Here is a 23,444-nt window from a genome sequence, read left to right as displayed (position 1 = left end):
CCGGAATCTCTTGCAGAACTAGATTTGTGGGAATTGGCTAAGGCCGTAACTAGGGTCATCTGAGGCAACAGGTTTTGGTAAATGTTTTTTTAAAATTGAGATCAATTTGGGTTTCTGTGCTTTAAACAGCTCCAGCTCCTGCACCGGCTCCTGCCCCTGCCCCAGCCCCTGCCCCTGCCCCAGCCCCAATGCATTCCTACCCTCCAAGCGATACTGAGCCTTCAAGCCGTCCTCCATGGATAACGGACGACTCGTTCTCTCAGAAGTTTGCTCCTGGGAAATCAACAACCACCGTCACTAAGCACATCCTGCCCCGAGGGGCTCCGGTGCCACCACCCGCAGCCTCTGCTCCATCTTACCCGCCTCCTTCGATACCGGCCTCCTCCCAGGCTCCTGCTGTGGCCCGGGGAACCATCCAAAGGGCTGAACGCTTCCCTGCAAGCAGCCGGACTCCGCTCTGCGGACACTGTAACAGCGTGATCAGGTATGGCAACGGGGCTTTTCCGGGGAAGAGGGGTAGAACTGGAAAGCACCATGTAGTGGAGCCACGATTGAATACGAACACAGGAAACTTTAATTTCAGAGGGTAACTGTGTTGGTCTCCAAAGTGGCTTATTCTAGTAGCACATGTAGGACATGCTACAGACCCTGTGACTCCAGGGGGGATGCGGTGCTGTACGGTTAGGGGACCTTCACTCTGTTATTTTTAGGTATGCGACTTGCAGACTGCCAGAAGGAAAAAAGGGTGATAGGCGTCCTCAGTTAGGTGTGAAGGCCCCTTAGATATCGGGGCTTTGTACTGTGGGTGCTAATCTGCTAGAGGTCCGTGGCCCTAAGGAGATTTGCCTGGCCTTGATTCGGGCCCGGGCCTTTTCGGTCCTGTCCCCGACCTGGTGGAATGAGCTCCCGGAAGAGCTGAGGGCCCTTCCGGAGCTTTCACAGCTCCACAGGCCTGCAAGACAGAGCTTTTCCGCCAAGACTTTGAGTAAAGCCAGAGTTTAAGATCAGCTGGGCCCCCCATTGTTTTATACCAATCTTGCTGCTGCTATTAGGGGTATGGTTATTAGGGATTTTACGGTTTTACTTTGTAACCCACCACTTGTGGCGGGATAGAAATCCAATTATAAAGAAATAAATAATGGGTCCTCTGTGAGAAGGACAGTGTTGACAGAGAAGTTCCTCTAAAAGACAGCATGTTGTATGTGTCCAGGCTCTCCCAGAATGCTCAGGAGCACTCCTCATTTGTGTAGAGCTGTGGGGAAGGCCTATTTCAGGATGCTCCTGCAAACAGCGCATGCCCCAGGGTTGTCTGCAAAGCCCTGCTGTTCCATGACAAACACATGGAGGCTCCTCAGCAAATGAGCCAGCCAATTTCTAATGGATTCCTGAAAGTCTTCCAACAAAATGTAAATGCCTTTGGATTAGACTGATCTGAGCTCCAGAAGTCTACAATAAACACTACTCAGAGAAATATTTCACTTGTCCTAGTAAATGTAGTATTTCAAGATTTTTGAATCACCAAAGTACTCCCTTTTTATTAAAGGCAAACACTAAGCTTCAGGGATTCTGTGACCTACTTTTTCTATTGGGTTTTACCCTGTGTTTGTCACAAGATATTTTGAGAAACAATAATATAAGAGAATTCTCGCCTGGAAATGGCTCTGGACTGCCAGATGAGTACAGAAGTGTCTCATCCACTCCATAACAATACATCTCAGGTTTCACCCCATTTCTATGTACTCTTTTGGCCAGGTATATATTCTTTACCTGTCGGGTATTGGTCCATTTCAAACAGTTAATAAGAAGCTTATTGCAATGTTGAGTAGCTCAGAGGTGACGACCAATTGATTAATTTTCTCTTCATACAAGGAAAAAAAGAGCCCTACTCCAATTTGTGCACTCTCAAGGAGCTCTCTGATTAAAATTATATTTAATGTTTAAAATATATTTTGTAAAAAAAAGCACAAATTTAAATCAGGCTTCTTTCTAAATGTTTTTGTTTGTACTCTGCCATTACAGAAGCAGTAGGGGGTTTCAAGGCAGCCATCTCATATGGGGTTGGTTCCTTTATGAAAAGAGAGTCCTGCAGATATATAATACCTTCCATAAGTTACTATTTGTATACAGTATGTAGGTAGATCATATGGGAAGCACACATTCTTGAAGATGGTGTTAAGTCCGCTTCTTCTGTCAAATAGGAACCTTATTGAATGGGCTCAAGATCCTTGCCTTGTTAGGGCATCTTGCCAGCAGAACTTCTGTCTGGATTACAGCTGCTCAACAGCCCCTCCACTGCAGATGGCCAATAGATGTCCTGCAGCTTTTAAGCCCAGAAGGAGACAATATGACCCCACTGGCCATAACTGTTGTATTTGGACTGGCTCTTCAGTGTAGAGTCGATGCCCTGCTGTGACTTCCCTGTCATGATGACAAGTGCTAAACTTATCCTGTTTTGAACCTCCATTCAAACAGCAAACATTTTTTGGAATAGTCTTCCAAGTGAGCAGAGAGTGCTGCAGCTTTCAGCATCTTGAATTAACTAGTGGCCATTAGGAGAGTGCCAAGCTATAGAAAAACCTAGAGGTTTACGCAGAGGGAATGCTGTTTTACATTGCCTCTTTGAGGAGTCTTTCCTACAGCAGTTTCATGCTGTTCTCTTTTCCAGGGGTCCTTTCCTGGTAGCCATGGGGCGTTCTTGGCATCCAGAGGAATTCAACTGTGCCTATTGCAAGGCATCCCTGGCTGACGTTGGCTTTGTCGAGGAGCAGAACAGCGTTTACTGTGAGCGTTGCTATGAGCAGTTCTTCGCCCCAACCTGTGCCAGATGCCATACGAAAATCATGGGAGTAAGTCCAAAATCCACTGTAGCGGCAATGCCAGGAAGTGAAATCTCTGGTGGAGTCAGGCAGGGCTGGTTCCAGGTTGTTAAGGGCCCCATGGCCCCCTCCTCCATTCTTCTCATCACCAGGCCCTCAAACATGTCCTCCTTCCCACCCACCTGCATGCTTCTCCTCTGCCTGCATTTGAGCTCTCCCACTGCCTCTGTTCCCTGCCACCTTATACCCTGTTGCCTTGGGCAGTGCATGTAGATGTGAGCATGGCAGAGTTCTAGCAAAGGGTGGGGTTGACAACAGTGGGGAACTGTAGAGCCTGGCAGCTGCCCCACTTTAGGGAATGCAGATGCCGGTTTACAGGGGTTAAGAGGTGGTCAGATTTACAGGGGTGGGGGGAGGTTAAGCGGCTGAGGGATGGATCTGGGGATAGTCAGCACTGAAGTGGAACGAGAAAGGAAAGCAACGTAGCAATGTTTGTGGATGACATCAAATTGTTCAGAATAATGGAAACTCAAGAGGATTGTGGGAAGTTCCAAAAAGACCTCCCCAAACTGGCCAAATGGATAATAACACAGCAGGTGAGGTTCCATGTACAAAGTTACATATGTCAGGAGAAAAAATGTAAACATGTCTTAATTTCAGAACACAGAGATGGGATCTGAACTGGGAATGACAGACCAAGAAAAAAATGTTTGGGTTGTAGTGGACATCTTATCAGAAAGGTCAACTCTGTGTGCAGTGACCATTTTGGAAAGGTCCATGCTCTGGGTGGTCAGAAAAGGGGTTGGGGGTGAATCTGCTAATGTATCCATGCTGTTAATGATAGGCCCCCATCTGGCCTTGTTTGTAATACTTGCATGGTTCTGGCTGCCGCATCTCAAAAAAGGAAAACCAAAAATGTGGAGAGTTCGGAAGAGGGCAGCTTAATTGATTGCAGGGTTGGAGCACTAGGCCTGTACGGCAATGCTTAAGCACTTTTTGGAACTCAGGGCAGTTTACAATGTAAATAATCTTCAAATATCGCCAAGTGCACCATCCTGGGGAGATTGTTCCATAATTGTGGGGCTGCCACCAAAAAGGCCTTTTCTTGTGTGCCAACCAGGCAAGTTTCTTTAATTGGTGGGACAGTTGGAAGGGCTCTCCCTGTGATCTTTTCTAGTTTTTTAAAGATGATTGAGGGTTGTGACATGATAGCTGCCTACAGAATAATGTGTGGTGTACAGCGAGTAGGTAGAAAGGAACTTTTCTTCCTCTTCCACAACACTAGAATTTTGGGCGACTGTGAAACTGATAGGCAGTAAATTCAAGCTAGACAAAATGAGGTCCAATTTCACACAATGTGGTGGACTTCCGAAACCTTCTTGCCCTGGGATGTATCAATGGCAGGTGATTGAATTGGACTTAAAAGGAAGATGGGCAGATTCATGGAAGGCCTATCATTAGCTGTTAGCCATAACAGCTGAATGGGGCTTCTGGGCTTAGAGGTTTGTCTGGAAGCAAGGGTTGATGCCGGCAGGTGTTCCCTGTGGCATCTGACTGGCCAGCTTCTTGGCAAATGGGATGCTGGATGAGGTGGACCACTATCCTGACCTGAGGAAGGCTGAGCACCTTCTGGAGCCCTCTGCCTGAGAATCAGTGCTGCCATTCAGGTGGGACAGGGTGCAGTATCCAGCCCGGTGGGAGGTGAATCTCCAACGAACATTGACAACTAGATTTGCCTGCAGAATCCCAGCACAGCTCTGTTGCCAGCCTTCCTTTTGCTTCTCAGCAGGAGTCTTAATCCAGGTTCCTTCAGCAGGCCCGGTTGTTTTGCAAACATCAATTTAATTTAATGAAACTCGCTGCGGATGACTCACTAATGAGACGTGCTACTCGCATAAACGATGCCAGGGCTGCCAGCTGTAGGAAAGGGCAGAGCATCAGATTAAATTGCATAACAATTTGTGCAAGGAGGAATTAAATATTTGGAAAGGGGAGGGACCTGAGCATTTCAGGTTGTAATTAGCAGTGGCCGGTGCTCCTCTGACTAGTATATGAATGACTCGCTTGATAGTTCTCCCTGATTAGTTGAGGCTTAATCTTCTTAGTTGCACCACTGGCCAGCACATACTTGTTGTAGTTATGAGGTGGAATTGTCAGAAAAAGACACTTTTTCGCATGTTGACCTTGAATGTATGCGAGGCTATCCCTGTAACTCTTCTTGAAGCTTTGCCATTGTTTGTGAAAGATGATGCCTCAATTTGCATGGAGACCACCCCCCCCCCAATACTTTTAGCAGCCCCACATCAATTGTCACTCAAGAAGCTGCATTCTGCCTGCATTTTTAGGGTAAGGAGAATTGGAGGTTTATTTTTTATATTTTTTAAAAATCAGCTGAACTGTGGTTGCCATTATAGGTTGTGGCAGGAGAGGAATCCATTTGTATTGAGATATTTGGTTAATATAGGAGAGTTTGTTCACTCAAAGAAGTGTGAAAACTTACATTTCTTTAAGTAGATCCTTTCACAGCCGGGATACCTTCAAAAGAAAGCGAGAGAAGCTTCATCTAAAGAGTACTTCCCCTATCACAATTGGCCAGCTCATCTGGCTTCATGTGTGTGGGGGTATAAGGGCACTGCATCTACAGGAGACCTGCAGAGAAAGGTGTCTCTGTGGAACACCATGTGCAGAGAGGGGAAGGACAAAGAGACAGGAGAAGTCAGAGGGCAGCTCCCAGGTTAAAACAAAGAGAGGCATCCTATTCAAAGTGATGGCACCTATGCACACTTAAGAAAGATGTAGCCCCCCCCCCCAGTGTCCAGGCATGCTGAGTTGCTCACTCCAACAGATTGGTGATTTGACATCCCTTAAGCCCATGGTTCATCCAGTCCGTGTGCAATATGTGCTTACTCATGCCCTTAGCTCCCACTCTCTCTCACACACACCTGCACAGAATCCAGGCTAGAATGTCTGCCCATGTGCCAGAGGCTGAGACTGCCCGATCAGGCTCCTAGACCTGGCCACCTCGTGTTGTCCTCTGTTGAGGGCTCCCAATGGGAGGGTTGTGTGTATGTGTGTGTGGGGACTCCCAGGAGAAAAATTAAAAAGAAAAATAAGGACTTGGGCACCTACCAGAGGTTCTAACCATAGAGTTCCTAGTGATTCCTAGAGCTGCTTGGAAATTAGGGGGTTGCTCTAGCAATACAACACATAAAACCATATTTAAAACATAATGAAAGTTTAACATTTCTATTTGCTCTACAACCCCTATTGTCTCATTCAGACCCTCTTTTCAGACTTGAAGGACTCCACAGAAACAGCCACTGGGTCCAAACAGTGGGCAGGCTACAGTCAGCGGTTGGTTACTGGGATTGTGTTATACTTGGGCTGAAAGATCTGCACTGGTTAACCACCTGATTCTATTGGTTCTTACCTGTAAGATCCTAAACAGTTGAGGGCCAGAGTACCCAAAGGTACCCATACTGTCCATCCTCTCAAGCCATGCTGGCTGTTCCCCCATCATCAGAGGGGAGACAGGTGTCGGCAAGAGTCAGGGCATTTTCATTGCTGGCAAGTTCCCCTTTGGAACACCCTCCTCTTTGAGGTTCATCTTTCTACCCTTGCTTTTAAGTAAGGGCTCTCAGCTTTTTAATAGTTCACTTCTGTTTTATTCTACTCTTGTCTAATGGCTTCTTTAAAAAAATACAGTGCTTTTTCAAATTGAAAGCCACCAAGAGCAAGACTCTGCAGAGGTGGCATAGAAATATCTTAAATAAATATATGCACGTTAATCCAGGGTTCATCCCTTACCCCTCCAACCCTAATCCCACTCCAGAATCCTAAACAGGGAGAACTTAATCCTGCTTTACCCGCATGCCAGCATGCGTACCACAGGTAGCCAGAACTGGTTTCTACTCAGGATTCTCAGAACTGGAGGGGGAGGAGCAAGGCACATGTGCAAGCCCAGTACCTGGCCAGCTTTGTGCCTGCATCTGATGAATGTAGAGCTGGGCGTGATATCTGAATGCAGGCTTCGGGAGGAAAGGTCCTGCCCAAGCACTGTTCCTGTGCAACTTGGACCCAGGAGGGTACAGTCTGCAGGTGACAAATTTTGGAAAAGAAGAGAATGCTTGGCCCTTCTCCACCTGGCATCCTGGTCCCACTCAACAGTTTCTCCTACAAGCCGGCTTTACTTTGACCACAGATTCCTGAGAAAAAACAGCTAGCAACAGTGAGAGGGGGAAGGCTTAAGTGCTCTCCTGCCCCCCCCCCCAGTTTCTTCCCACCCTGTTTCCATTGGAGAAGCAGCAACCAGGTGCTTGGGGCAAAACTCATGGCCCCAATCTTCTGCCTGAGCTCGTGTATGTTTCTGAAGTGAGTGTGTTTTCAGTGGCGCACGCCCTCCATCTGCTCTTGTTTGCCTTTCAGGAAGTGATGCATGCCCTTCGGCAGACTTGGCATACCACTTGCTTTGTCTGTGCTGCCTGCAGGAAGCCGTTTGGGAATAGCCTCTTCCACATGGAGGATGGAGAGCCCTACTGCGAGAAAGGTATTGCACAGCAGTTCTGCTGAAATATTGAGTCAAACGCAACTGAATACAAAAATCTGGGGCTCTGTTATACTTGCTGAAGCCTCTGCTCTGCTCTCTTCATCCCCACTCTAATTAGTGTTCACACACTGGCAGTGGATTGGGTAGAAGCACCAGAGGTTCCTATTACATTTTGTCCCTTGGTCATTCTTCTGCATCCCCCCAATTTCAGGGTCCTGGGGTCAGCTTACCAATTGGTGACATCCCCTTATTGCCTGTTTGGGAGTGTTGGTGCTTTTCTTCTGGGTGGCCAAGGCAACTAAGGAGGAAGATTTGTTAGGGTACAGGCATAAGGCGGCAAGGAGCTGATCTGGATGCTGAAATGCTCCACAGGGGGCAGCTAATAATATTTTTCATCTCCTTTCTTTAGCTTTGAACTGGTGCTGCCAAACAGCTGCTACAACTTTGCAGAATTTCCAAATGGCTTGAGCTCCCCTTCAGCTCTTGGCAGCAGCAGACCTCCGCGAAGCTTTGTGTGCTCTTATAACTAGACTTTGGGATGGTGCTTCGTCCTCCTATTCCCATAGACATCCATTGTAATTCCTGAAAGTTTTTTTTAAGGGATAAAGAAGTCATAACAATACCATAAATATTAGAAGTGGGTCCTCCATTGGAAGTTGGATATGAAAAGGGATAATGTTATTTACTACTTTTCTCTGCCACTCTTCTTCCATACTGGAACTCCAGGTGGCTTAGACAGAATTCCCAGGGGGTCTTCAATACAGGCTCTGCCCGAGCACAACCCTGCTTAACTTCAGCAATGTTGCTGTATTGTTCCAAAATTGAACACATGTTATACATATACATGAAGATGCCTTATACTGGACAACAGCCTTGGTCCATGAAAGTCAGTACTGTCTACTGCAGGCATTCCCAACCAGGGTCCCGGGGAACCCTGCTACATGAGAACTACCCAAGAGTTACGTGGCCTTTCCCAGAAGTTTGGATGGCTGCCAACATCACGAGATGTTACTGGAGCTCACTTCTCCTGTCATTCTGCAGGCCTTTGTGGTTTCCACATCTTGTTTCCACACCCACTTCTCTGGTGGGACATATTTATTTATTTAGATTTATATACCGCCCTCCCCAAAGGTTCAGGGCAGTTTACATTAAACTAGTCAACAATTCATGAAACAGTCTTCATTAAAAAAAAACATACAGTAATTAATAACAGTGGTTATATCACCACTTGAAGCCTGAAAAATATTTCAGGGGTTCCTCCAGTCAAAAAGTTGAAGAAGGCTGGTCTACTGGCTAGCATGATTCTCTTTGGGGACCAAGAAGTATGAAGAAAGTTGGGGGAACTTGGTCTGTTTAGCCTAGAGAGGAGATGACTGAGAAGGGATCTGATAACATTCTTCAAGTATTTAAAAGGGTACCATATGGAGGATTGAGCAGAATTGTTCTCTCTTGCCCCAGAGGGACAGACTGAACAAATGGGTTGAAATTAATTCAAAAGGAATTCCATCTAAACATCTGGAAGAAGTTCCTGACAGTTGGAGCGGTTTCTCAGCGGAACAGGCTCCCTCGGGAGGTGGTGGGTTCTCCATCTTTGGAAATTTTTCAACAGAGGCTAGATAGCCATCTGACGGAGAGGCTGATTCTGTGAAGGTCAAGGGGGTGGCAAGTTACAGTGGATTAGTGACAGGGATGTGTCCTGCATAGTGCTGGGAGTTGAACTAGATGACCCATGAGGTCCCTTCTAACTCTATGATTCTGTGATTCCATGTTCTCAGGCACAGAAGTCTTTCACATCACTTACTGCCTGGTCCTTTTAACATGAGATGCTGGGAACCAAACCTGTGATCTTCTGCATGCAAAACCACTGAACCATGGTCCCTCCCCTATGCCCTGCAGCCATGTTCCCCATATGCACCTCCTGATATGTCCTGGGATACAGGATGAAAGTCTGTGCTCTGAAAACCATGAGACAGTCTGCTCCATTGGAAGTGGATGGGACTATTCCAGCAGATGTATTTGGGGAGGATCCTTAAAATAGAGTTCTCAGTTTCCTGCATTGTTTGCACTTCTAGCCTAAATGGCATTTGGTGGAATGCTTCAAACCCAAATGCGTTGGCCAAAAAAGAAAGGAGAACAAGTGTTTCACAACAGTGAATTGGAAAAGTTCTGGAAAAGTTCACAAAGCAAGTGAGGAATTCCAAGCGAAATAAACCAGTTTTCTTATCCAGCAGATGGGTTCTTGAAGGAAAGTTAAGCCTGCGGAAGTTCTGAAATTAGGTTTCATTTAATTTTTTTCTCTTCTAGACTATGTTGCCTTGTTCAGCACCAAATGTCATGGATGCGACTTCCCTGTTGAAGCAGGAGATAAGTTCATCGAAGCCCTTGGACACACTTGGCACGACACCTGCTTCATTTGTGCTGTAAGTTTCATCATTAGTCTATATATCACGGTCTGGTATTGTTTTTCCACAATGGTACCTTTCAGACTTCAGTGGGGGAATTCCCATAGTAGAATGTTTCTCTCTAGAAAGAAAATCCCTGCTCTCAGAAAACTATCATTTCAAGAAGAGTGGTTCTAGGCTACTGTTTTCCCTGACATCCTAGCGTTCTCTAACCAAGATTTTAATTATTTGGGACGATAACTATTCAGCCATTTGCCTTGCCCAATACTCCGGATAACCGTTGTGTCTTGTGAGATGGTTCAGTTTCATAGGTAAATTTTAAAGAATTTCTAAAGTCTGCTTCATATCTCATGAAGCTGGCACAGGGGATACCTTTACTTTTACTACCAAGGCTGGTATGGTATACTCAGACTGGCAGCAGCTCTCCAGGGCAGAGGTCTTTCACATCACCTACTCTCTGGTTCCCTCAACTGGAGATGGTACCTGGGACCCTCTGCATGCCAAGCAGATTGCTCTACCAGAGACATGGCCCTTCCCCCACTAGTTTTCCTGAAGGCTGCTCCATTTCCCCTTCCCCTACATGCAGCCAGGAGGGTGGAAGAAACAGAGAGGCATGAACGTGGGGTGGACTGGCAGGGGAAAAAAAAGTGGTCCTGGACAAATGAAGGGTGGAGGAAAGGAGAGAAAGAAACACACACACACCCTGATTGCTCATACAGGCTGGGAGGCTTTGCTTTTCCCTAGAGCAGGGGTAGTCAACCTGTGGTCCTCCAGATGTCCATGGACTACAATTCCCATGACCCCCTGCCAGTGTTTGCTGGCAGGGGCTCATGGGAATTTTAGTCCATTAACATCTGGAGGACCACAGGTTGACTACCCCTGCCCTAGAGGATTGAATGGCCTTGGTCTGCTTATAGGGAAGAATGTAAAGGCAGCCTTGGAGGACACAGCTGGGACAGGGGCTGAGGCTAATCTCGATTGTTCCTAACCCCAGCTGAGAATCAAACCCTCACCTGTATATTATTTTGGATCTTGTTTCTAAGCCCATGGATCTGACTCTTCACCAATTCTTTTAATTTTTAGGTGTGCCACGTGAATTTGGAAGGCCAGCCATTTTATTCAAAGAAGGACAAGCCACTGTGCAAGAAGCATGCGCACGCCATCAATGTCTAAAGGAAGAGATGGAAGCTGGAGCAAAAGTGAAAAGATTAGGGGTTGATGAAATAGAGATAACTGTGGATTTTTCATAGTGGGGAAGAGGGGAGGGGAGACTGAATAATGAATAGTTCTGAAGCTGAATCCAGTTTCTTTTATAATTGCAGATCTTTGTTCTTGCTTAGTTTATACAACAACAAGTGCAAATGAAGGTTCAAAACTTGACAGTGAAATACCACTGCAAAAGTTTGAGCAAAATGAACAACAACATTTTGAAAGGTGTTAAACACAATATAAAATATTCAATATCTTCTAGCATATCCACCAGGACAAGACTTAAAGCTGATATAATGAACTAGTGCTAAAAAAGAAAAAAAATACTTATGAATCAGCCTTAGTACGACCACATAATACAAAGTGCCAACACAGATGGAGTTGGATGACTTGTACAGTAGTAGCCGATAGCTATGGGTAGGTTAAAGTATTTATCATAAAAGAAATTAAACTCCACTGGCTTTCTGACCGTCACATTTGATCGACCTTGAAATAACTTTTATAGCTCTCACAGCATGAAGTGACAGCACCCTGCTCTTTTTTTCCAGCCCTACTCACAAGTTACAAGGAATGCATATGTAATCTGTATATGGTGAACACTTGGGTGCACTGAGTAATTCTCATGCTACATTCAATGCATGTACAACTGAACGTGGGATATAAACCACGCATTTTTCCAAGCACCAGTCCCCAGTTTCAGTTGCAGAATGAACATGCATTGGCTCTTTTTCACTCACAGATGTATGCATGTGTATGTAGGATGGACGTGTATACTGTAACCTCTCAATAGGGCTTCAGTCAAGGCTCGAACTGAAAGTCCATCAATGGTGAATTTACACTTGTCTACAACAGTGCGGGATCCGTTTCCCTAAGGGAAACTTGGGAAAGGAACCATATTGGTGTGGGTGCTGATGCAGATCTATTCTAGACAGAAGTTGCACTCACTCCCAACTGGGCATCATTTCTGTGAGAATGAAACTGTCACTGGTCCCGCATGGGGCTGCTCAGGACTCTCATAGCACAGTCCTGAACAAAGTTCTGTTGGCTTCAGTGAACTTGGAAGGGTGTTACCTCTATTTAGGATCTTGCTGTCATTGGTGCGATGACTTGCCCCCACTATTAATGGGACAGAACAAGGGGTAAGCATGGTGGTGTTTGCACAGACCTGAATGGAAGTAGGCAATTGCTCTACATTTCCTTTTCCTATCAGAACAGATTACAGAACACAATTATGGAACCTCCCTGGGGTGGTTTGCCTGGCCCCCTCAATGTTCGGTCTTCAGAAGGCAATTTTATTTAAGATTGAGTTTGACTAATGTAGAATTTTATTTATTGGCAGTTCAAACTGGAGATCTTAAATTGTGGTCTTTTATGAGTATTTTATAATGGTTATTTTATTTATACTGTAAACTGCCTTGAGTTCTGTAACACAGAAAGGCAGCTAATAAATGTTTGAAATAAATAAGAGTGGATCATGTGAGAAGTAACCAGTGCTCCGCACTACCCAGGAGATGTTGATGTTCACGCCCATAACAGCAACTCCCTGATAGTAAAGTTATCTTTGGGAGTTGTGGGAAGGGACCTGTTTAGTTGGAGTAGTTGGCTGAAGGGTTAGGAGAAAAACCAAAGTTAGACGACATTAAGCCTTGTTGAGTATACAAAGAAGAAAAAGTGCCTAGCATCTGAGACTTGTAGGGAATTAGCTTATTTAGGGCATAGTAAGGAAATAAGAATGCCCCAGTTTATAGTCACATAATGGAAAGAGGTGGGAATGGAAATGGTGTGTTTTATTCCTATGCAAAGCTGATCTGTTTCTACCTGTTTTCATCACATGGGTAGGGGAAATGTCTCATAGAATATCAGTTTAAAATGGAGATGGGAAATAGGAGAGAGGCAGGGCTCTACTATTCTTTCCTCGTCTTTGAGAATGAGGCAACCATTTTTCTGCCAAAACTGATATCATCCACAGAATGGCCTTATAGGCATGCCCAGTTCTGTGATTAGATTATTTAGATATGACATCTCTGGAGTGATTGTATATGCTGCTATGAGGGAATAAAGCCTTTGGAATTTAGGGTAGCCTTAGCGTAATAAATTTTTCAGGTTTTGACCGAATCTTTCGCAATATCTGAATAATTACTTATAGATGCTTTTGTTTTGTTGCAAAGGGCAACTATATTGACCATAGCTTTGGATATTTAAGTTTTTACATATTAATATTAGGCAACAGATAATGATGATTCTTGTCTACTCAGAAGAGAATCCTAAAATATGCTTTAAGTATGGAAGGAGCTACCACAGCTCCATGGCACATTTGAGTAAGCAAAACGGGCAGAGTCTTGGATTCTGGGGTCAACTTACAATAACAGAAGACACTTCCATCTGCAGAATGGGACTTCCTCCCGTCCTCTCTCCTATGGCAGCCAGAAATACTCCCAAAAATGTTGGTTGTGTATGTGAGGAGGAAAGGACTGTAGTAGGAGAGGGAGATTGGCAAAAATTACCCCCTCCTTATTAGTGGAAATTTACCACGGGATCCAAAGTAGTATTTTGAAGCTGTTTACACTTATGTAGTCCCAGCGTTACACTTCGCAATAAGTAGCTTTGGCATCAACGCCTTTAATTTCTTGTTTATAGCAACATACCATATTTGCTGTTCTTTAAAACATTTTGCAGTCTGGTTTTAGGCATGTTTACTGTATGCGTTTTATTCTTTAACAATGTAACAGCAAAATAAACTTAACAGTGACTGTCTTCTCCCTCTCGGAACAGTACGCCTTATTTTACAAAATGTTGCTGGGGTCTCAATCCAGCCAGAGTTAAAAGTTTAAATGCCCATTTTTATTTATGAGGGAGAGAGAACTAAACACTTTGGAAAAAGTCAAGTGGGTAGCCGTGTTGGTCTGATGTAGCAAAACAAAAATTGAGTCCAATAGCCCCTTAAGGCCAACAAAGATTTAGAGGGGCTATGGGACTTTACTTTGGAGAAAAATACGGCAAGACTGAAATAGAGATTGGAGAACATGCCACAATATTCATGTTTTTAATATCTAACACTTTGTTCATTTTACTCAAACCCTATTTTATATATTTTGAGTGTGTCTGACCTCCTATATATATATGCAAGTACAGCACTTTAATTCTTACCATCTTGGCAGTTTAAACAAGGACTGCAGAACCGTGTGATTAATTGTTCTTAAAAAGAATTCATTGTATTTTAGTCACACTTTTATTTTATCTGCAACATGCTGGTCTCCTCTTTTACATCCTTTCTGCTAGTTCCTTTAGTTGGTAAAAATTATAATAGCTAGTAGCAGTAGAGCTTCCCGCAATCTGAAAATTAAAAAAAAAAAAAACGCACAAAGAAGAGTTGATTATCACATGGCTATTTTCCATTTCATATTTTCTCTGGCTAGCACTTTTCTGTATGTGACACTAATAAAAATACAGGGAGCTCCCTTTATTGCCTCCTAACACAATAGCAATAAATCATGGATTGACTGCCCTGTGGGAGCTCCTTCATTATTCACTGTGCTACCAGAGTGGCATTGTTGACAGTGGTCTATGACTGGATGGCCTAGTCTTCCAGTAATGCTTAGATTACTAAAATAATGGGGTGGGGTTAAGGGAATCTCATGTAGCATTCTCTCCCCAGCTGCAACAGCCCTCAGACTCTTAACTGGCAAATGCTCCAAAACCTGTTCACCTAATGGTTTCCTAGTACAGTACTAAAATATAATCCATTATCTATATACATCTTGAGCATGTTTACATGAGAGTTAACTTGGGGAGGATTCCACTGATGTCAATGGTAATTCAAAGTTAGGGCAGATACTTCTGAAGCCAAAATACTGAAAGAAATAACAAAATAAATTACTTAAAGAAATAAATTACTTAATGGAATAATAATTATTTTAAAATAACTTTGTATTCAAATAAGCATTTTAACTTGGAAGGAGGGAGACTGAAGGAAGACCAGGGCTCTGCCCCTGTGGTCAGCAAAATCAGCAGTGAGGAAAATATACTATAAGCCCCTTCCTACTTAGGGTTTTTCTTCCCTTACAAGTAAACACAGGTCCCCAACCTTTTTAAGCCTTTAGAATTCTGACAGAGTATGGTAGGCATGGTAGGCATAGCTACAAAATGTCTGCCAAGAACTGGCTGCTACAGGAGGCAGAACTAGTCACAAAATAGCTTCCGTAGTTTATCTTCAGTCACACAGTTAAGATCCTTGTGTTATGGTGGGAGCTGCCAACATTTCTGAAAATCTGTATAGCCAATGAAATCTTTAATGGCGAACCAAAAGTCTTGCCATGCTGTTTGGCCCCACCCACTTTCTAAATACCCTTGGTGGGGGTCATGGCACCCGAGGGCACCATAGTGGGGATCCCTGAATGAACAGTTACTCTCACCGACAAGCCTCCCTCCCCTCCTTCAATAGCACCTGCACTAGCTCTTATTGCCAAGTAAATGCATTCTAGGATCAAGGTTCATGTTTGGATAGAATCTCACACATCTGTCCTGCCAAGACCACTTTTCTAAGGAAATCAATTATCTGTGTATAGAATACAAAGTAGGCCCCTCAATGAGCTATTAAAACTACTGTTATACGATAGAGAAGAAATATCTGGCAGGTTCAGTTGTGTGCTGTCTTTGTAACTAGCAACAATTTACCTGGTTAATGTTAATGTTAAAGTAATCTTCTTACTGTTCTGTTTCACCAGAAGGAAGGTGGTTATTTTTCTTCATGTAAGTCAAATACTGTACCTGTGAATGACCAAACAAACAAAAAACATTTGAAAGGATAAAAGCACCTGCCTTTTTAATGGTGGATGATTAAAACTGTAACATTCATTCATTTCACTAAAGATGAAACAAGTCTGTTAAAAAAAAAAAAAAACCCTTTCTGGATGTCATCCATAGCTGATCGAACTATAGCAAACCTCTCGTTTATTTTAATGCCACTTAATTAGGTCCTTCCTAGCCATCAGCTGGGGATGGGAGACAGGGTTGCCAGACCCAGGTTTGGAAACTCCTGGAGATTTAGAGATGGAGCCTGGGAAGATCAGGAACATCAATGGGGTACAATGCCATAGAGTCCACCCTCCAAAGCAGCCATTTTCTCCTGGGAACTGATCTCTGTACTCTGGAGAGGAGCTATAAGTCTGAGGGATCTCCTGGTCCCACCTGGAGGCTGGTATCCCTACTATCTATTGCACCCTCTTTGTGGTTGGTTTTGATCTTCCCGTTTGCCTTTTAGTCCAGTAAATCTTATATCATTCATAATTCAGAGAACACTACCAAAATAATTCACTATTAGAATCTTCTAAATATAATCAAGTTCATGACAAATATTTATTATTAGAATCTAAATATAATCAAGTTCATGACATATTTAAAATGAACAAACACAATTTGACAGTTTTGGTCCTTCACTGGTCAGTAGGTTGAATGAAATATTTTATTCAAAGCTCTCTGTATTCAATGTGAACACTGCAGCACTAAATATATATTAGCGCCTGTTGTTAGGCCTTGCAACATTAGTTAATAAGACATGATAGTAAATGCAAGTATATTTTAAAATGCAGATTATTAACATTTGCAACTATTTGTTCCTGCAGCAATCATACTAAACCTGTTGCTTTTTAAAATGTTTGGAAATATTGATCTGACACCACAAGTGACCTTGCTTTTATATGAGTTTGGATTTGATCACCTTTTTTTGTTTTGTTTTATTTTCTTTCAAATATTCAGTTATAGTGTGTGATTCAGGAGGTGTGAGTTACTATTCCTTGCATGGATAATCTGTGCCAACGCAAATAAAATATTGTGCAAAAAAGTAGAGAATTCTTTCTTAACTTCATAAGGAGGGAAAGAACAGCTACTTTGGCAACAAGTATTTGTATCTCTGATAAAGGGCATCTTATGTAATCAGAATCATCAAGTGCGCCAGTCTACTATCAGATTTACACATATAATGGCTCTTAAACCAAGAATTTGGGATTTAACCTGTGACCTATGACTGATAGGGTTGCCAGCGTTCGGAAATATTATTATAACTATTATTATTATTATATTGCTATTTATTTTCCGCCACTCCCTGAAGGCTTGTGATGGGTTACAAGTGTCAGATAAACCCCCCAAAAAATCCCATTAAAAACCTCTGACATAAAGCCATACAATACAACAATATCAAACGCTATACAATAAAGATAGGGTGGAAACATCGTCCCATCCCTAGCACTCCCCAGCAATACTTCTACGGGGGGGGGGGAGGAGGGGGAGGATGCACAGATGGAACTCGCAAGCCACCACTCCTATAGGGGGAGCCATGATCTTCCTTACCGCCCAACCTCAACCATAGACCTGGTGGAAGAGCTCTATTTTGCAGGCCCTGCAGAACGCTGAGAGCTCCCGCAGGGCCCACAACTTGGAGACGGTGCCTGGGGAGAGGAGGGAGTTCAGCGGAGATATAATGCTCTAGTCTACCCTCAAAATAGAGCCTCTTGTGGCGCAGAGTGGTAAGGCAACCGTCTGAAAGCTCTGCCCATGAGGCTGGGAGTTCGATCCCAGCAGCTGGCTCAAGGTTGATTCAGCCTTCCATCCTTCCGAGGTCGGTAAAATGAGTACCCAGCTTGCTGGGGGATAAACGGTAATGACTGGGGAAGGCACTGGCAAACCACCCCGTATTGAGTCTGCCATGAAAACGCTGGAGGGCGTCACCCCAAGGGTCAGACATGACCCGGTGCTTGCACAGGGGATACCTTTACCTTTACCCTCAAAATAACCGTTCGCTGCCATCTGGAGAGCAGTCATGATTCTCTGGTAGTCAGAATGGCTGTTCACCCCTGCCTTTTTAGCTGTCTACCCCAAATGCCTACCGAAATGCAAATTCCATGCACTTCTTTCTCTCCCCTTACATTTGACTTTGTGTTTTCCCCAACCTTTCCAAAAACAGTTCCCATCTCATCTTCCGTCCATCAGAGGACTCAGAACAGGGGGTTTCAACTGACCGTACCTGGGTCTGCTTCAGATTTCCCTGTTATGTGTCTTCCCACTATGAGACCATGCAGTATTTTATATGCATGCTCACAAGTGTAATTCCTAAAGATGAATAGGACATAATATAAATTAACCCTTATTCTTTTCAAAGCATTGGGACCATCCCCGCAAATTAAATGCTGCCTGGCAGAGATGACATTTTAAGGCAGTGGTCCCCAACCTTTATTAGGCTGGGGACCGGCAGGGCATCAGGCCGCGCCTGCGGGGATCGCGCCCGCGCGGGCCACGCCCACGCTTCGGCCCGCGCCCGCACATCGGGCCGCGCCCGCACATCGGGCCGCGCAGGCGCGGCCTGGCCCTGATTCCCTCTCCCCACCCTCCTGCAGTAAGAAGTTTCCCGGGCCGCAAGACTGCAGTCTGGGAAGTTTTTTACTGCGGGGGGGGGCGGGGAGAGGGATCCGCGGCCCGGCACCGTGGCCTTTGCGGCCCGTCGCCGGGCCGCAGCCCGCAGGTTGGGGACCACTGTTTAAAGGAACATAATCAAATTGTGAAAATGCAAAATTTTCCCAATAATAAAGTCTGACTTTCTGGGTATAATCTTTCATGTGAATATATACTGGATACCGAAGAATAGTGCATGCACATGAAAGTTTATACTCAGAATAAAACTTGGTTGGTCTTAAAGGTGCCACTGGACTCAATACAGCTACCCACTGGAATCTATTTCCCAATAATAGTAAATCTCCTCTTCTAGCTCGTCCTTTGTCATCACAGGATAATTTATTGTAAATGAATTAATGCTGAGAGGCTTGGTAACGGTCTTTGGGAAGGAAATAGGAGCAGTGTATGAGGATATCCTTTTTCCGCACTGAAGTACCCAATACTTTCAATTTTATATACAGCGGAAGCAATTAATTGTAAGAGAAACACAGCTGAGCTTCCTGTGGCTGCACACGCAGCAGTGTCTATTGTTTAAGGCTCTGAATCGTGTGTTAAAGAGTTGTTTAATTGCTCAGCTGTGATTTTTAATGTCAAGTATTTAATTTGTAGTGCTTTACTATCATTATTTCTTTGTTGGGTGTGTAAGAGAAAAAGAGTCAGCTTGCACTGAAGTTTAAGAGTAATATATTAATTCTTTGCTTAAGGCAATAGAATTTGTGATGGGATTCAGGTTTTTTAAAATTAATTAATTATTTCAAAGTCTACAACATCTGTCATAAAACTCTAATTGTACAGAATGTAAAGTTCTGTGCAATATTTTGTCTCTAGTATTTTTAACAATTTTTTCAAATCTGCATGTTATCTATGCAAAATTAACACACCCTTTAAAGGATGTTTTAGATCCCACTTCATACATCTGATTTCAAACAGGTAAAGCAGCTGAATTGTATGAACGTGAAACTATACTTTTCAAAGTATACTGTGCTAAAAATCAATAAACAATTGCTGTATGTAGGACATTCTCATGAAACAAAACCAAGTAGGCCCTAATTCCTTAGCAAAAATTCTATTTAAAAAACAATTTATTCCTCTTACATAAAAAAATATGAAACATGTTTCATATGTAAATCTTTTTATGGTAAACAAAAATGTTAATTATTACAGAAAGAGGCAATAGCACTCCTCTGGCAATAACTAGTAAAAAACCTCAGCATTTTAAAAATACATTCTATAAAATGCTTCATATTGTTATTACTACTATCAAAGGTTCAGCTGTCAAAGTGGCTCTACACCAATAAGAGAACTCTTTCTAGATGCTAACTCATGCTGTAGCTGCCAGAATGCAGGGGTCACAATGACCCCCAGTGTTTCCACAGAATTCTCATCAAGGCCAGCTGCCAGTCAAGTGTCTTCTGCAGGATCCTCAATCATGGCCCTTCAGAAACCACTTGACTCAGAGGGCACTCTGCCATCAGAAACTGCTACTATATCCTGAACAATGGTCTAGTCAGCTGCAAAGACAAAAGGAAGAGTTTATTACAGCAGTATGAAATTCCCTTTACAAAAGATTTAGTTCACAAAACCTTTAATGGCAAAGCAAAATAGATCAGTCTTTAGGGTTTTTTCCCTCCTATTTAACAGAGCTACCAATTTTCACATTTTTGAACCAGCTGTTTCCTTCTTTTATAATAGCGAGTGCATTAGGGATCTAGCATCACGACAATGACTGCATTAGTAATAATACATATCCTTATAATTGCGTATTAGAAGACTGCCATTTAAAAATATGTGTGGGGAAATTAGGAACACACAGTCCAATTAAATTGTTTTATAGGGTATTATAATTTCTGACATTTGGGGGGGAAATGATTTATTATACTATGTGGAACTAAAAGTGTCTAGAATGACACTGTCTTACAATTTAGTTGAAAGTGTGTTGAAGATTGGAAGTTTCATTAAAATTATCTAAGAAGGTTGGTTAAGACTAGACATGCTAGCTTCAGTTAATGAAAATTCTCCATTCTACAGAAATTGATCCTATTTATTATATCTATATACTGCCCTCCCCAGAGGCTCAGGGCGGTTTACATAAAACATATAAGCAATACATGAAACAATCTATAACATATAAATAACTGTAACATTAATACTAATAACTGATAATTGTAACAGTGCAAACAGTGTGAAGAAGACAAACAGTGCAATAGCGGAAACAGGTCCAGAGTGCACTGATGGAATTCTGGGAAGGAGGGAGCAGGAGCCCTTCAGATGTTGTTGGCTATGCCTGGTCCCAAGAATGGGGTGGAAGTAACATGGAATGTTGTAAAAGTGTAAAGAAAGCATTGAGATTCCCAACTGAGCTAGTGTTGTCAACCTCCAGGTGGTGGCTGAAGATCCCACCCAGATTACAACTGACAAAAGATCAGCTCACTTGGAGAAAAAAAATACTTTGGCAGGTGACTATTGGTATGGCACTATACCCCATAAAAATGCCTCCTCTCTGTAAACCCTGCCCTCTTCAGGCTCCACTCACAATATCTCCAGGTATTTCCCAATCTGGAGCTGGCAAGCTTAGTCCAAACTATGTCAAGTGTGCGTCACAAACACAACTTGCACAAAGAGCTGTAGGAGATGCATTGGGAACTTTTTAAAACTAGGATTACACACTTTGTGCAGATAGTGGTTAGTATCCCAAGGTTTTAAAGACAGAATCTGGAGTACTATATAAATATTTTATTAACATTTGGCAACAGTGTTACTACCCTTCAGGTTCTTCCAACATTACAGCTAGGGTTACCAGCACTGAGTTAGAATGTACCTTGAGACTTTGGGGGTGGAGCTGGGAGTAGGCAGGGAAGGTCCTCAGTGGAGTATAATGCTATGGAGACCACCCTCCAAAGTAGACATTTTTGCTAGGTGGACTGATCTCTGTAGTCAGGAGATAAGCTTTAATTCCAAGAGACTGGCATCCCTAACTCCCAGACTACAGAGATCGGTTCCCCTTATATATCATACAGTCCACTCTACTCAGTTTCCCAAGCCATACTTGCAACCTTAGGGAATACCACTTAAAAAAACAACAACAACGTATTTGAGAACCCTTCAAACTTTCACGAGAATCCATTAATGTATCAATACAGACTTTCTATCCTTTAGATCGGTTTGGGGTTTGTTTTGGTGCTTCCACATTTTGCTGCTGTTTTTACTCCAGGGGGCGGGGGATTTCGAGTTTCCTGCGAGGGTTTTGTTCTTTGCTTCAGCACTATATTTTAAAACACTGATCCCCACCGTCATCCACTGGAGAAATCACGCTTGTGTTTCCCACTGTTTTGAACGATATCATTGTAAAGTGCTTTGGAACTTCCCAGTAGGAAAACATAAAGTGTATTTAAAAGACCTAAACAGTTTACCCAGTTTGGCAGAGTTATCATGTGGCTGTGTCTGGATGCTGTGACACAGTTTACTAATGTAACAAGACTAACTTTTGCTTATATATTCTCATTGTTATGGTCAGTTCATAGTCTGAGGAAGAGTGCTTGCACTCGAAAGCTCACGCCTTGAATAAATCTTTGTTGGTCTTAAAAGGTGCCACTGGACTCTGATTTTATTGTGCTACTTCAGACCAACACGGCTACTCATTTGAAGCTTACCCAGGTGTTTCTTTTTTAAAGGGGGGTCTTTTTAGGGAGGCGTAAAAGCGAATCCTACCCTATTTATTTTTCAACTTCATTATCCCTCAGAGAGATTCACTACGCTCCCCCTCACATCTGCTTTTGAAGGGAAGCGATGGCGGAGGAGGAAAGCCGCACCACCACCTCCCGAGGGCGCCTCAGGAGCACTTCGATCACCTCCGCCGGGTTATAAGGCGACCCTCCGGCGTTCGCCCGCCTTCCCCGGACAGGCGCCTCTCCCCGCTGCGCTCGCTTCGGCCTGGCCCGTGACGGGCAGGCGCCACAGAACACTAATCCGCGGTCTCCGCCCGACTCCCTTCCCGGCACTCTGCGGCCTTTCCCAACCGTGGCGCGCGACGGCGGCCGACACCTCGGCGAGCGTCGCGGTCTGGGGCCCATTTTGTGCGTGAGCGTGCGCCATTGGCGGAGCGAGTGTCGGCGGCGCCTTCCCATTGGCCACTGCAGCGGGGCCGGGGCCCTCCCGCGCCGCCCTTCCCTTCGCGAGCTACACCCGTGCAGTGATTGGGATCCATCTGGGCGCTCGCTCCCCGTCCCCACCCGCTTCGCCTTCCCCTGCAGGCGGTCGGCCGGGCGCGCATGCGTACGAGCGCCCGCTGAGGGGACGAGCGTCGAAAGGCGGCACAAGCCGAGAGGCCCCGAGTCCGCGTCGCCGCCGCCGCCGCCTCCGCTTGGCTCCTTCGTGGGCCCTCGTCTCGCCAGGGCCGCGGGAGGCGTGAAGGCCCAGCACAGCGCCGCCGCCGCCGCCGCCTTTCCCGCCCCGACCTTCCCCCTCAAGGAAACCGGAGGGAAGAAACGCGCCTCGCCCGCCAAGGAGAATGCCGAGCCTCCCCCGAGACGGGTAAGGAGCGCCGCGGGGAGGCCCGAGGCTGGCCACGGAGAGTGGGAGGGAGGAGGAGAGCCAATGGCGGCGGGAAGGGGTAGCCTTCCTCCCTCGTTCTCTCCTCCGGCAGCCTTCTCTTTACGGGGGCGGGGGTCTTGGTGCCCTTTCTCCCGGGCCGAGGGAAGGAGAGGGGAAAGCCGCCTCTCCTCTTGAGCGGAGACAATAGTTCAGGCCGGCCCCTTCCCTTTGACAGCGGCCCTGATTCGGCGAGGTGGGGATTACTCCCGAGGAAGCGTGCTCGCACCCCAGGCTGGGACGGGGGAGAGAAGTCGGGCATTCCCAAAGGTCTCGTCGGAAAATCGGCCGTCCTCCTTCTCTGTCCTCCTTCCCCTTTACCCGGGGGGGGGGGAGGGGGCTTTGTTTCCACCCGCTCAGATTTCACTAATAAGTAGCTCTGCCGGGAAATATTTATTTATTTGTTTGTTGATTGCTTTTATGGGCCGCCCCTCCCCGCGG

The 23,444-nt window shown here is 44.7% G+C and overlaps 2 protein-coding genes and 1 long non-coding RNA gene across 22 annotated transcripts in view; 2 read left to right on the top strand and 1 right to left on the bottom strand.

Annotated features, from left to right (window-relative positions):
* Positions 1-13,727, top strand: part of LDB3 (LIM domain binding 3) — a 159,545-nt gene extending 145,818 nt beyond the window's left edge. For all 18 annotated transcript variants that reach the window (XM_077350594.1, XM_077350608.1, XM_077350611.1 and 15 more), the window contains 5 exons: positions 130-484; positions 2,666-2,846; positions 7,242-7,362; positions 9,667-9,782; positions 10,848-13,727. In XM_077350594.1, the coding sequence (XP_077206709.1) occupies positions 130-484; positions 2,666-2,846; positions 7,242-7,362; positions 9,667-9,782; positions 10,848-10,937 (863 nt within the window). In that variant the 3' untranslated portion in view covers positions 10,938-13,727. The remainder of the gene's footprint in view (positions 1-129; positions 485-2,665; positions 2,847-7,241; positions 7,363-9,666; positions 9,783-10,847) is intronic.
* LOC143843880 (uncharacterized) lies at positions 11,113-22,612 on the bottom strand. Of its 2 annotated transcripts, none has more exons than XR_013233722.1 (3): positions 22,265-22,612; positions 15,648-15,740; positions 11,113-14,306 (listed from the first exon to the last, which is right to left on the bottom strand). It is a non-coding gene; the product is annotated as an uncharacterized LOC143843880 (long non-coding RNA). The 2 variants fall into 2 exon arrangements; XR_013233721.1 differs by having other exon boundaries at positions 22,182-22,611.
* A 42-nt stretch (positions 22,613-22,654) lies between these two features.
* The window catches only part of BMPR1A (bone morphogenetic protein receptor type 1A), an 80,624-nt gene continuing 79,834 nt past the window's right edge, over positions 22,655-23,444 (top strand). For both annotated transcript variants that reach the window (XM_077350614.1, XM_077350613.1), the window contains exon 1: positions 22,655-22,946. The gene's annotated coding sequence lies outside the window, so the exon portion shown is untranslated. The remainder of the gene's footprint in view (positions 22,947-23,444) is intronic.

This window comes from Paroedura picta, chromosome 8, assembly GCF_049243985.1.
Source record: "Paroedura picta isolate Pp20150507F chromosome 8, Ppicta_v3.0, whole genome shotgun sequence".
Lineage (NCBI taxonomy): Eukaryota > Metazoa > Chordata > Lepidosauria > Squamata > Gekkonidae > Paroedura > Paroedura picta.
The sequence above is the reverse complement of the archived record's forward strand: the minus strand, read 5'-3'. Positions and strand labels throughout refer to the sequence as shown.